Source organism: Trachurus trachurus (genome assembly GCF_905171665.1).
Source record: "Trachurus trachurus genome assembly, chromosome: 4".
NCBI lineage: Eukaryota > Metazoa > Chordata > Actinopteri > Carangiformes > Carangidae > Trachurus > Trachurus trachurus.
Genome location: NC_139898.1, coordinates 32,554,615 through 32,568,993, shown reverse-complemented (window position 1 = coordinate 32,568,993; position 14,379 = coordinate 32,554,615). Strand labels below are relative to the sequence as shown.

Genomic DNA, 14,379 nt, shown 5'->3' with positions numbered 1-14,379 from the left:
CCAAATCAGACTACATGAGACTACATCAGACTACATGAGACCAAATCAGACCAAATCAGACTGCATGAGACCAAATCAGACCAAATCAGACTACATGAGACCACATCAGACCAAATCAGACTGCATGAGACAAAATCAGACCACATCAGACTACATGAGACCAAATCAGACTGCATGAGACAAAATCAGACCACATCAGACTACATGAGACCAAATCAGACCACATCAGACTACATGAGACCACATCAGACTACATGAGACCAAATCAGACTACTAGAGACCACTAGACCACCAGAGACCACAGACACCATGTCAGACCACTAGAGACCACATCAGACCAGCAATCTTAATTAACATCAGTCTGTTTCTTCATCTCATCTTCACCATCAGTTCCTTGTTGCCATGGGAGCTGAGAGGAATCAACACTAGGATCAATAAAAGACTTGAATCAATCAGTGACTCAGACTCAGATTGTTAAACTGTGTTTATTGATTATTGATGATGGATCATTGGTCAGTGCAGGGAGCAGCGCTCTGCTGTCAGAGGGGACAGTGAAGGCACCACGAGTCTCAGGCCGGTCAGCTTCACTTCTTCAGCTCGTCTCTCATTGGCTGCAGGGGTCGGCCACTCGGCCAATGAACAGCAGCGTGTTGATGGTGGACTCTCGGATCAGCACCAGGAACGGCCGGTCGGCCACGAACACCTCTCGGTTCAGGTTGATGGAGCGTCCGACCGCTACGACGGTGGTGGCCGCCGCCGCCTCGCTGCCCTCCTCGTTCACCTGGCAACCAGGAAACAGGTGGGTCAGCTGACTCTAGACCAGGACCAGGACCAGGACCAGGACCAGGACCAGGACCAGGACCAGGACCAGGACCAGGACCAGGACTCTGGACCAGGTCTGGACTCTGGACCAGGACCAGGACCAGGTCTGGACCAGGACTCTGGACCAGGACCAGGACCAGGTCTGGACCAATGTTCCCTCTAATTTTCAAAACTCCTGAGCAGAAATCCAACTCCCCTGAGCTGCTTGAGCGACTGTGAGCGACAGTACGTCCACATGCTGGTGCTGTGGCCTCACCTCTACAACCCCAAATATCAATACAATTGGCTATTACTATAATGATTAATAACAGATTATTTTGACAACGTTACCTAGGCTACTCCAGTTACAGTTAATGATAACAAAATACAATATTGTTTTGGCAAAATAGAGTTTGCATTTATTGCCATATGAACAATATGAAAAAAATAACTAACATCAAGTTGGTGTCATCAACTCTTGGCACAGAAGCATTCTTGATATGAACAGTAATAATAATTCTCAAGCAAAAATCGTAGTTGCACTACAGACCACGGTTAAGGTCATACATTTCACAATTCGAAGCCACATTAGGGAGAAATGAACAGTAAACTAGTCGGGGATATCTGAGTGTGCAACTTTTTTTGTCTTACTGGGCAGTAAAACACCTTAGAGGGAACAGTGGTCTGGACTCTGGACCAGGACCAGGACCAGGACCTGGTCTGGACCTGGTCCAGGACCAGGACCAGGACCAGGACCAGGACCAGGACCAGGACCAGGACCAGGACCAGGACTATCAGGACCTGGTCTGACTTACCTCCAGAAAAGCTTTGTGGAAGGCGTCTGTGATGAAGAGACCTTCACCTCCGTCCTCCAGCATCCCTGAAACACACACAGGAGAGATGAAGACAGGTGAAACAGGAAGTCACTGGTCTCACCTGGACTCGTCTACCTGAGACCTTTACCTGTGATCTACCTGTAGCGGGGCTCACCTGGCAGGCTGGCGGCCTCGGGGCTGAACAGCGCCGTCAGGCCCATGGCCCGGAGCTGCTCCTTCAGACTGAAGCTGTCCTCCACCCGGAAGCGAGGGACGTGGACGGTGACGGTCGTCTCCTTCATCTGACCCAACCAGTCGCTCAGCTTGTTCAGGCTCAGGTTCTCCTCCACCTGCACACAACAGACACACAATCACACAACTACATGAGGACATGACTTTATCTTCAAACGTTTGGACACACCTTCTCATTCCATGGTTTTTCCTTTATTTTTATCACTTTCTACATTGTAGATACAAACTGAAGACATCAAGACATCAAAACTATGAAGGAACACATATGGAATTAAAGCCGCAAGCGGCGATGATCGGGCCCTCGCGACTCCGCGCCACCGCCGGGCCTGAGGCACGCGGGGGCTGTGGTGAGAAGGGAGAAAAACCCTGGCAGGAGCAAAAAAACGCAATATTTCGTTCATCCACCAGGGGGCGGTAACCAGATGTAGGCAGATGAGCTCAGGGGCGGACCTTCATCACACACGTGAAGTTTCGAGCAAATCGGAAAAAGCATGAAGGAGTTATGATGAGTTGATGGTTCATCCACCAGGGGGCAGTAATGGGATGCGTGCAGGTGTGTTCAGGGTCAGTCCCTCATCACACACGTGAAGTTTGGAGTGAATCGGACAAAGCATGAGAGAGTTATGAGCAGTTAATGGTTCATCCACTAGGGGGCAGTAATGGGATGCGTGCAGGTGTGTTCAGGGTCAGTCCCTCATCACACATGTGAAGTTTCGTGGAAATCGGACAATGTTGATGTAAAATATGCCACTTCCTGTTTCCACTAGGGGGCAACATGAGTGAGATCGCCTATGAGCATATGGAGACGTTGAGGTCGTGATCCTGGACCTGTGTACCAATTTTCATGATGATACGAGTTCATTAAAGCCATCATAAAGCCAAACGTATTTTCATGGCGAGGAATGGTCGCCGCGTCGCCACACGGACGCCATTACTCGTAGCTTCACAGCGTTCATGATGTAGCTTCACCACCTTAGTCTGCATGTTTTAGAAGTGGAATGAAGTTGATGGGGTGAACTATGTGCCATCTGTACACGTTAAGGTAAAACCTGGCCACTTCCTGTTACCACCGGGGGGCGCTATGAGTGACGTAGGAAATTAATATATAGGGACGTTCAGGGCGGAGCCGTCATCATGTCCAGCAAGTTTGAAGCTGATCGGATAAAGTATGTGGGCGTGAGAGCTGTTCGAAGGTGAAATGGCGAGCAAACGAAAAGTCGCCAAAATCCTCAAGGCCCCAGAAGCCACGCCCTTTGACCTAGAGACCTGCGGAGCACAACTTTTGATCAGAGTGGCATCTCGGTGGTCTCCAGCCAATTTGAAGTCAATCGGACAAAATCCCTAGGAGAAGATAGATCAAACAGGTCAAAAATTCAAACCAAAATGGCCGACTTCCTGTTGTGATTTCACCATGACATAAGAGGCTTTTTTGTGTGTCTTGCCATGTTCTATAAGCCCACCAAATTTCATGCGTCTAGGTGACACACAAAGGCGGGGCTGATGTTTTGAAATTTTCTAGGGGGCGCTATTTAGCCATTTGGCCACGCCCATTTCCAACGACTTTAAAATATCAAATTTTTCGCCAGTCCTGATGTGCATGCCAAAATTTACGCGTTTTGGGGCATGTTGAAGCCTCCAAAAATGCGATCCTTTTGAGAGAAAAAGAATGAAAGAATAATAATAAACAGAGCAATAACAATAGGGCTTTCGCTGGGCGACTTGCAGTCGCCGCTCGGGCCCTAATAATTGGTAAATGGTAAATGGTCTGTATTTATACAGCGCTTTACTAAACCTGAACGATACCCAAAGCGCTTTACAGTACATCGCATTCACCCATTCACACACACATTCACAATTGGTAACCCTTTAATTTAAAGGCCATTAATTACATGATCATGTAGCCTAAAGAAATAGCCAAGAAATAACAATTAATTGCGTAGTAATGTCAAGAAATAGCCTAGAAATAAAGGTCAATTTCATAGTAATGTTTTTCATAAAAGCAAAAGATTACATACGGTTTTCATGCTTTGGATTTTTGGGGAAAGGCCAGAATTTTTCTCCACCAAGTCTCTGCAGTTGACCGATATTTCTGGGCTATTTCTATGCAATCAATGGTTATTTCTTAGCGATATTTCTTGACATTACTGTGAAATCGACCGTTATTTCTAGGCTATTTGTAGACATTATCACGTTATTAATGCCTATAAATTAAAAGGTTACTGAATAATGTAGAAAACAAAAAAGTGTTAAACAAAGTTTGATATATTAGATTTTTCCATCTTTTACTTTGATGGCAGCTTTTCTCAGACTTTAGATCCAGTCCTCAGCTTCATGGGGTCAAATCGTTTTTGTTTTCCAACAGTGTTGAAGGAGAAGAACTTGTTGCTGTTTGACCTTCACTCTGTGCTCCAACTCATCCCAAACCATCTCAGCTGGGTTTAGGTCAGCTGACAGAGAACACACGTTTTAATGAACACTTTTGTGTTTATAACATAACTCCATGTTCCTTCATAGTTTTGATGTCTTCAGTTTGAATCTAGAATGTAGAAAGTCATAAAAACAAAGATAAGACCATTAAATGAGAAGGTGTGTCCAAACTTTTGCTCCTGGAGTCTAAACTTCTCCTCTGACCTGAGGAACAAATACTAAACGAGGTTCTCACAGAAACATCTCGTGACCTTCACATCTTCTCAGGAAAGGAAACAAACGTTTGCTAAAAGCAGCAGCAGCAGCACAGAGGAAGGAAGGACAGACGTTAGATGTTATCCACCTGACTGAGCGGCGTTCCTCTCCTGGGCAGGATCAGCACCATGGTGATGTCGTCTCCGCGGTACGGCATCTCCAGGATCTGGATCTGCTCGTCGATGAAGTTCTTGTACCTGAACTTGGTCTCCTGGTACATCATGTCCACGGGACAGGTGCGAGTCTCGCTGACGTGGAAGTCCGAGTTGAAGACGTTGTCCTTGTCGAACTTGTTCTTCCACTGACCCTGAGAGGCGAAGAGGAGAGACAGGACGGGGACATTCGTCACAGTAGCGTAGCCAGAAATTAGCTTATAGCCTAGCTACATAATAACAGTACCAGAGGGCTGACAAATGCATCTTGTAGCCCACATAATAACTACAGTGCCAGGGGATTGGAACGCATCTTACAGCACACAACTACTCTATGCTATGCGTTCCAAACCCAGTGCCAGGGGGATGAAACACATTTAGGGGAGAGTGGGGTAAGATGAGCCAGTGGGTAAGTTGACCCACCCCTTGTTTCTAGGAAACTATAGGAAAAAGTTAGCATGTGACCAAATATTTGGGAGGCAGGCATCATTTCATGGAGTCTGTGAAGATTAGAATCACGTGAGTAAAGTGGTTTAACATTTATGACCAAAAAATCATTTTTCACTCTCGAGAGTGAATTTCGTCGATCATAAGTTTCATGAGAATTGTGTTTAGACCAAAAGAGATGATTGCAAATTTGTTTTATACATGGGTTGTGGCATCTATGAGCTACAACATGAGCTAGTAAACCTAGCATGAAACTGCACCATTTTAGCTGTGAGAGCAATAAACCCAAGCTAGGGTAGCTGTGGGGTAAGTTGAGCCACCTATCCTATACACTTAATGAATGTATTTTGGCTATATATGTCCAAATGATTAAATCAAGATTCTGTATGTTTGTGATTACAGTAAGTATGTTCCTATAAACAGGAAAAGTTGTTTATAGTGTGTTAACTTTACTTTCAAAGAAAAATCTCTGGGATTCTTCCCAAGATGCACGTAATTGCAAAACTCCCCAAATCTCAGTGAGTTGGTGGCTCAGCAGGAAGTCCCTGTAGTTTGTGTTCACCTGTAGCCTGGACAGATGAAATATTAAGTAAAGGGGGGAGGGAGGAGATGGATGGAAGGAAAGAAGGGGGGGTTGATCAATTTACCCCACTCCTATGGTCAAGACCACTTTTTTTGAACATGCTATATTTTAAAAAGTTATATTTACACTCATTCTGTTAATTTGTAGGGATGCAAAACATCCTGAAATATATGTGTTAGTTAGCAACAAAACTATAATTGTTTTCAAAGGCGGGGGGAGGGGGGGGGGGGGGGGGATACGAGTGCTCGTGGTGGAAACAAAGGTAACTCCAGGTGTTGCGGGGTGCTCTTGAAGTTGAAAAATGTTTTCAAACCGATCGGCGTTCTTTTGTATCCATGCCCTGATTTATTAAAGGCTTTTTACGCATCACCTTGTCTCCTGCGCGTGAGTGCCTGAAGTAAGCCTTGTGCTTTTTTCGTCTCCGCAAAACTATAATTGTCTTGATGTAGTGATCCTGAATACAAAAAGTGGCTCAACTTACCCCACTCTCCCCTATAGCCTACATGGTCTATGGAATGTTCTTCTATTTTCCTCTCGCCTGGTCTCTTTGTGTATGAATTCTTATAAATCCTCAACTCTGTGAGGTACAATTAAGTATTTTACATCCTTTTTTGAATGTAGAAAAATTGATATGACAAAATATAGAGGGGGAAATAAAAAATGGAAAATTAATTTCACACACATACAGTATATAAACACACAGACAAATATTATTAAGTTGTTTTAAAATGTTATATAGCTGTTCGGTCCGGGTTTTTTTTTTGGTTTGTTTTTTTTTTGAGAATTTTACCACTTTTTTTGTAGAAAATCTTTAACTTTTTATTTTTTACTTATACTTTTTTTTTAAAACTTTTTTTGAGATTTCTTTTAACCACCTCTTCCTACAAATGTTTAAATGTTTTTGGAGAAATTGTACCACTTTTTCCAGAAATTTCTCTATAAAGTTTCCAAAAATTCAGAGTAACGTTATTCAGTCTCAGAACAAATATTGGTGTATTTCTGGTTTGCTTGAAAATTTTGTCCGATGGGGGTCCGTGGTCTAATTTGTGTCAATTTAGGGGTCCTTGATGTAAAAAAGGTTGAGAACCACTGATATACGGTATGTCCAATAACTGGTGCAAACTGTCTGGGTGGGCAGGGTTTTCCGTTGGGTGGTGGGCGCCCACCGGTGCCTACGCGGCTGATTCGTCAGCGCTCGGAGGACCAGTCGTCCGGTCTAAGAGCTTTGGAGTCTGTTGCATCGGTAGAAACCTGAGGAGCTCACCGACCAGACCGGACCGGACTCTCATGGTGTTTGAGGCTCCTACCTTGAAGTAGATGGTGTTGACCAGGACCAGGACCGTGGTGGAGTCCAGAACCCCGACTGGCAGCGTGTCCTGGATCCTGTTCTCCGTCTTGTTGGAGATCCAGTCGTTGATGGTGACCCGGGCCTCCTCCGGGTTGTCCTGTTGGGAAGACCCAGGGTCAGTGGGAAGACCGATACTGATGGGGCTTTCAGACTGACACAGTGCTGGTTCTGGAGTTTTTGCTTTTTTGCTGTCTCTGTAATCAACTTCAGTTTTTTTTTTTTGAGTTTACTAATTACTTGGTCTGGCATTGGAGTGAAGGCAGCCTTAACCAACTCTTCCCAGAGTTCAAAGATGAGAATTACTTTACTTTATAAAGAGATAGTTCACCCAAAATGGAAATTTCACTCATATTTGGATGAACCGGGAAGAGGGCGGACCCTGGTTTAAATAGACTTATTTAATTTTTTTCGGGACAATTTTGCATTTCGGGGCTTCAATACAGGGACATTACATACGAGCAGCATGGAGGTATTTGGATGTTTTTTGGTGTGTCTTTTTGCTACGAAGACAGTTGGTATCCATTTGCAACCGTTATATGGACATGCACTGCTACGCCGAGACCCCCTGTAACTCAGAGAAGCCACGGAGGACTCTGAAACTTCTCCCAGCCCTTAGTCCACATGAGGGGGAGGAGATAATGAGTGAAATTTCAATTTTGGGTGAACTACGGTATACCTTTAAGCCAAAGGGACTGTAGGAGCCAAAATTTATCAATTTTGAATTTCATAATTTCATAGTTTGTATTTTTGTCTATGTCTTGTATATCTAGAGTGCTAGAATTTCAGTGGAAATACATCACCGACAGCTTCAGTTGGACATGAAATCTGTGAGAGGGAGCACATAGTTTTGTGGCTTTGACACCACGAAGGAAAGTCACAATAGGGAAATTCAAAAAACTTCTTCTTTTCTTGTGCTGCTTTCTAGATTTTCTTGAAATTCTGTAGGGCTGCCCCCGACCAAAGATTTTCTTGGACGACCAATAGTCGTCATTTATGGTGATTAGTCGAATAAAAAATTAAATAAAAAATAGGGACCTGCCGTGCCGTGTCACGACTTCCTGTATCTGGCCCTTCAAATTAAAAGCCCTATAGCCTTTCATATATACAGTTCAGTCATATTGATTTTGACTTAATTTTGACAAGACATGGCTCCAAATGTGTTTTTTTTTTTCCTGCAACCAATCGACCAATTAAATTTTGGTGGACTAATGACTTTTTGGTCGACTATTTGGGGGCAGCCCTAAAATTCTTTCGATGCCCAAATCGCCACCAAACATTTCGTTTCCTCAGCAGACCACGACAAATCAAACTATTTTTCTTTTTCTTTGTCAGTCGCTGCCTTCTCCTAGAGTAAGACACGCCCACTGATGATGTCACAACTCCCGGGGAAGAACAAACTATTTCTTGGTTTCCTTGAGAGCCGACTTTTCAGAGGATCGCAGCGGTCGACCTAGTGACGGAAGGTGACTGACGTTACCTTGAAGTTGAGCGGCAGCAGCTTGGCGCCGTAGACGGTCTCGCTGATGTGCTGGTAGGTCTCGTTGAAGACCAGCGACTTGTCCCCGAACAGACGGTTGGCGGAGATGAGCTCCGTCGTCTCGTCTTTCTTCCTGTACAGACGGCAGTTCAGCTTGGCGAAGAAGAAGTGGACCTGGTCCGAGGTCTTCTCCTTGATGCTGTCGAACTCAAACACCTGCACAGACAGACGGACAGACGGACGCAGGTGAGACAAGTTCCCTAATCAGTCGATCGCGGTCTCATACTCCCTTTTCCACCGAGCTGCTTCCAGTGCTGGTTCGGAGCCTGAGACGGATTTCGCACCGATTCTTTGCTTTTCGACCTCCTAACCCCTTGGACGCACTGCACGCGGAAGCTGGGCGCGCGCACTGCGCGCGGCTTCTCGGGCGCTTGGGTGGTCGCACTGGGAGCTACTTCTCCTCCTCTCTCCGCGCCGGTCAGACATCGACTGCAGTCGTTCATACTCGTATTCACTCGGTTTTCCACACACACACGTCATTTTAAACATGTGTCTGTGTGTCTCGTGTGCAGACGCAACGGTCAAATATGTTTAGATGGACAAGCAACAACTTAATTAATCATCATTTAATTATTTTATTTTGAAAATTGACCGGATTCTCTCGCCTTTTCTGTGCCCGACTTCCTGTCTGGTACGACCACGTCTGTCCAGCTTGACAGACGGCGCTCTCGGCGCGCGCGGCTCGCGTGAAAAATAGAAATGAACCGAACTGAAGCGCTCCAGGCGCGCGCACTGCGCTCCACGGCGCGAGATGTGCGGCCAGGCAGACCTGTTAACATGTGCGCCGAACTGAAACTCCCTCCGCTCCAGGGCGCTGCGCTTCGGTTCCGCGTCTAGTGCGTCCAAGCTGTAAGCTCTCAAAACTAGTTCCAGACCAGAACCGACTCCAGAGCCAAGAACTGCTAATCAATGAGAGTACAAGCTAGCGTTTGAAGCTAAGAAGTTGAGCTAAAGAACGGCTAACGTTCACTTAAAGGGATAGTTCAGCTTTTTTTTTAAGTGGGGTTGTATGAGGTACAAATTGCCATTAGGTATAATATCTGCAGTAGAAAGGTCTCTGCTCCCCCCCAAGGAGAAACACAGGCGCATCGTACTGCATCGAGACACAGGCAGCACACTGTTGTGAATGAGGGACGATTAATCGCGTATTTTCGCTGCCTATGAGAAGTCCCATCTCAGATAGGCTAATACACCAGTTCAAGATTACGAAATAAAGTAAAAATTTACAATGCATCAGCTGGTCGGAAAAAGGTTTGTTTATCTGGAACCAACCAACTCACTCAGTATTCCTCCGCACAGGTATATGGCTTTGCAACACGCTAGATCAATTCGCCTATTTGGGCAAATCAAGTGTAGTTGACATTCGCTGTGATTACAACGAAGGTGGCTTCTTCTTTTTTTGGGCCAAGATTTAATGTGGTAACCCTTTAATTTACAGGCCGATAATTACAGGATAATTAGCCTACGTGATAATGTCAAGAAATAGCCTAGAAATAACAATTAATTACGTAGTAATGCCAATATATGGCCTAGAAATAACAGTCAATTTCATAGTAATGTCATGGAGGGAAAAGATTACAAATGTTTTTTATGCTTTGAATTTTTTGGGACAACTTGTCCACCAGAGCGTTGTGGAGTTGTTGGATTGTGTATTTGATGAGTTTGATGAGGGAAACCAAGAAATCCCATAATGATCCTCCGTAGTGTAGCTCTGAGCAGCTCACAGCTCTGCTCCGCCGTTCTAAAAATAGCTTGCACCGACAATTAAAGGTAACGAACCTACTGCTATGACTATAGGGATTATGGCAATGGACCAGTTTGCCAAAATGTTGAACTATCCCTTTAAGTCACTGGTACCAGCACCAGGTTGTTTCTGGTGGAGAAGTGGGTCTGAGTGGTTCTGGTACCACCTTCATGATCTGCTCCAGCGTCTGGTCGCAGGCTCCCAGCTTGGTCATGGCGAAGGCGGTGGAGACGCTGATGGGCGACATGAAGATGTTGGCCGCCGGCGCTCTGCTGACGGACAGCTGCTTGTAGAGCGCCAGGGCGAAGCGGCCGTTGGCCTTGGACAGCTCCCACACGCGGGGGTTGGTGGACTCTGGGACCGGTTCTGGCTCCTCGGTCGGGCCCTCGGCGTCGGGGTCGGGCTCGGGGCTGCGGTAGATGCAGCGCGGCTCCAGCGGGAGGTCTCTGGGTTTGGCGCTGCAGATGTCGGGAGGAGAAGGAGGAGAAGGAGGAGTGGCGGCGGTGGCGGCGAGAGAGATGAGCGGCACCACCGCCAGAACCAACAGCCAATCAGAAGCCCTCATCCTGGACACACAGAGTCAAAGACCTTCATCATCATTATCATGAACAGGTTGATTTTGTTGATTAAAGGGATACGCCAACATTTTTTTTTCATGTCTTGCCTCACTCCCGAGTCCATGACCAGCAGATAGACACCATCCTTTCGACTGTGCGTGCAGTAACAAGGGAGATAGAGCTTAGGGTTGCCACCTTGAATTTGTGAAAAAAAGGGACATTCGACCAATTTTTTGTAGCTATACGCAAAATCCAATAATGAATTCAAAAGTAGTGTAAAGTGCACTTTTATTTCAATGTTCTGCTGCCATATGAACGAAAGTGCCATAACATTTGTTGTTAAAATAAAATAATAATTAAATAAACAAAACTAGTCAGTCCAGTCACTTTGCCACCTTTTGATTCAGGACATGTCATTAATTATCTGCATGGCCGTTGTATATGGGAGAAAGGTGATGATAATTCTAGGGGCCCAGCGCCCAGTAGGGCCCACAAAAAACCCCAGTAGTCTAATCTTTGTATGACTGAATTATTAATATAAGACCCTGACTAATACTCATAGTAATTCTGCATTAGCATCAAAACAAAGTAGGATAAATAAAAAATGATAATACATATTTAGTCTAAGAAAAAAAGTGGAAAAGTCAGGGGCCCACTTTAGTATTCTTTCAGGGGCCCCAGAATTCCTAGCAACGGCCCTGATTATCTGACTAACTTGCATATTTCACTCAGAGGACCGGCGGATCAGCTGGTGTGCAGTGCAGCTGTATAGCCTACTGTATGATCCCTCTTCTCTCTCTCTCTCTCCATCGCGCTGTACGTCTTCACAAGACACAGGTGGACGTGTGTGGGGTGAGATGGAAATAAGAGCAGAGCACCTTCTCTCTCATGTTGAGTTCCATAGACAGGTGTGTCAGTGCCAGTAGGTCGTCGCGGACTCGCGCGTCAGACATTTGGTTTTCCTAATGGGAATGACTGGTTTAACGTGACTTTATCATTAAAAGTGAGAAAAAAGAGAGAGAGAGAGCTGTCAACCACTCCTAGACGCGTCAGGTCAGTCATAGCGCAGGGGGGAGGAGGGATATTATTCTGTGGTGAAAAATAGGTCTCATTCATGAAATTTTATTGAGAATTTTACAGGGGGGGACAGCGCATGTTTACCGGGGTCTACCCGGTAAAAAGTGTCTGGTGACTCTGACCCCTACACCGCAGCAGCCAGAAAAAAAAACTGATGCGTCCGTGCAATAGCGTAGAACAGCAATGGATAGAATGTGTTCATAGGCGATACTGATCTCTCTGCTTTGGAAGAGTTTCATGGTGACATGTATTTTCCCCCAAAAACGGGACAAACTGTGTCCCGGGAGAGATTTCTTTTTCCCCGGGACAGCTGATGAAATAAGAGAACAATTCTGGGAAAAACGGGACGGGTGGCAACACTAATAGAGCTGTATTGCACCGCTAATTAGCTTAGCTCAAACGCTGGAAGTGTATGGGTAGTGTTAGCCTGCCTCCACCTAAAGTCATCAGAGAAACTCTTCAGCAACTCTAAACAGAAACCGGCGGGCCGATCTTCGTCTCAGAGCTGACAAAACTCTCCGGTAAGGCATCTTGAGCGGTCAAATGCCGCTAACGGGACGAGATCAGTCAAAACGGAGGGTTCAAGCAAAGACGGTTTATTTTGGTTCAAACTAGCTACATCGAGGGTAGGTTAGCTTCCTATTTCAAAGTAAAAGCACAAATTCTATCGTCATGGTTTTCTGTATGTAAAGGGAAACGGGTGTTTTATTTAGTGAAAGTAACCGGAAGTGCGTTGGTCACAACGGCTAGCTTGAGTAGCGCCGAATTCGTCCGAACAAAATTGTGAACAGCTGGTATTTAGACAAATTAACGACACACTGCTGATCTAAACGGCTACTTTCTCGCCTAAACATGTTTGAAATGTGGATAAAGTGATATATTTACAGAGTTTAGAGCTAAAATGAAATCAGCTTCTGACTGCTGATTTCGGCTCAGGTAGGAGGCAGGCTAACACTACCTATAGCCTACTCAAGCTAGCTGTTGTGACCAACGCACTTCCGGTTACTTTCACAAAATAAAACACCCGTTGCCCTTTACATACAGAAAACCATGACGATAGAATTTGTGCTTTTACTTTGAAACAGGAAGCTAACCTACCCTCGATGTAGCTATAGCTTGAAACAAAATAAACCGTCTTTGCTTGAACCCTCTGTTTAGACCGATCTCGTCCCGTTACCGACATTTGACCGCTCAAGATGCCTTACCGGAGAGTTTTGTCAGCTCTGAGACCAAGATCGGCCCGCCGGTTTCCGTTTAGAGTTGCTGAAGAGTTTCTCTGATGACTTTAGGTGGAGGCAGGCTAACACTACCCATACACTTCCAGTGTTTGAGCTAAGCTAATTAGCGACTTTAGGTGGAGGCAGGCTAACACTACCTATACACTTCCAGTGTTTGAGCTAAGCTAATTAGCGACTTTAGGTGGAGGCAGGCTAATACTACCTATACACTTCCAGCGTTTGAGCTAAGCTAATTACGGCGATACGGCTCTATCTCCCTTGTTACTGCACGCACAGTCGAAAGGATGGTGTCTATCTGCTGGTCATGGACTCGGAAGTGAGGCAAGACACGAAAAAAAAAAAATGTTGGTGTATCCCTTTAAATAATAAATTGATCTTCATAAATTATTAAAATTAAAATATTGATCAGAAGCGAAAAGAGTCATTTACGTTTTCTATCCAAACAGATTTTAATTTTGCTTCACCAGATCACTTGTGCACACACACACACACACACACGCCTACACACCAGTTACTCATCAATCTCTGGACCAGAGTTTGAACTTTATCATAAACAAACTGTGTTTTTGTGTTTTTCGTTGAATTATTCATTTAATCTCTTTTGTATTTTTGAGTCTTGTGTTTGTGAATGTTCTGGGTTTTTTTTGTGTCTCTTAATGGACAAATACATTTGTTTTTTGAACCAAACACAGAAACCATGACAAACATAAGCAGCAGCAGCACTGATCATCAGATCTCTGTTTAACAGAAGGTCCGTGAACACCTCACACAATCATCACTGGATTAAAAATATCTTGGTTTTCTTCCACGCAACGTTTTAAAAAAATGTTTAAATGAGAAAAAAAAACACACACACACACACACACACAAAAAAAACCTTGTTACAACACTGGAGTCAAGTGTTGCGTTCGAGGTTGCACAGGAAAAGTCTGTAAAACACAGAACCGACTCTAAGAAGAACAAAAAAGAAGAAGGTGGTTGTTGGTGAATGAATTAGAGGTAGATCTTACCTGCGCAGGTAGACGGCGGTGTGTGATCTGCTGAGCTCGAGGCGCTGAGCTCAGGTCAGTGTCCTGCAGAGCACAGACAGACGCCACGCGACCTTTGAGACATTGATCCGTCCTGTCAACACGGCACCGCGGCTCC

General features: G+C 45.1%; 1 protein-coding gene across 1 annotated transcript; it reads right to left on the bottom strand.

The window, feature by feature from the left end:
- Positions 1–466: 466 nt before the first annotated feature.
- Positions 467–14,379, bottom strand: serpinc1 (serpin peptidase inhibitor, clade C (antithrombin), member 1). Its single transcript, XM_083970468.1, has 8 exons — positions 14,244–14,379; positions 10,528–10,927; positions 8,558–8,773; positions 7,040–7,177; positions 4,639–4,857; positions 1,792–1,966; positions 1,617–1,681; positions 467–781 (listed from the first exon to the last, which is right to left on the bottom strand). Exons 2-8 carry the CDS (start codon positions 10,924–10,926, stop codon positions 605–607), a joined length of 1,389 nt encoding a protein of 462 aa, XP_083826594.1. The 5' UTR covers position 10,927; positions 14,244–14,379; the 3' UTR covers positions 467–604.

What these genes read in the sequence shown, in the direction of transcription:
- serpinc1 (XM_083970468.1), bottom strand. Translation starts at nt 10,926, where the DNA reads ATGAGGGCTTCTGATTGGCTGTTGGTTCTGGCGGTGGTGCCGCTCATC. An exon ending in TGCTGCCGCTCAACTTCAAG is followed by an intron (nt 7,178 to 8,557) that starts GTAACGTCAGTC and finishes TCTTCCCAACAG; the next exon opens with GACAACCCGGAGGAGGCCCG. An exon ending in GAGGAACGCCGCTCAGTCAG is followed by an intron (nt 1,967 to 4,638) that starts GTGGATAACATC and finishes TGTTGTGTGCAG; the next exon opens with GTGGAGGAGAACCTGAGCCT.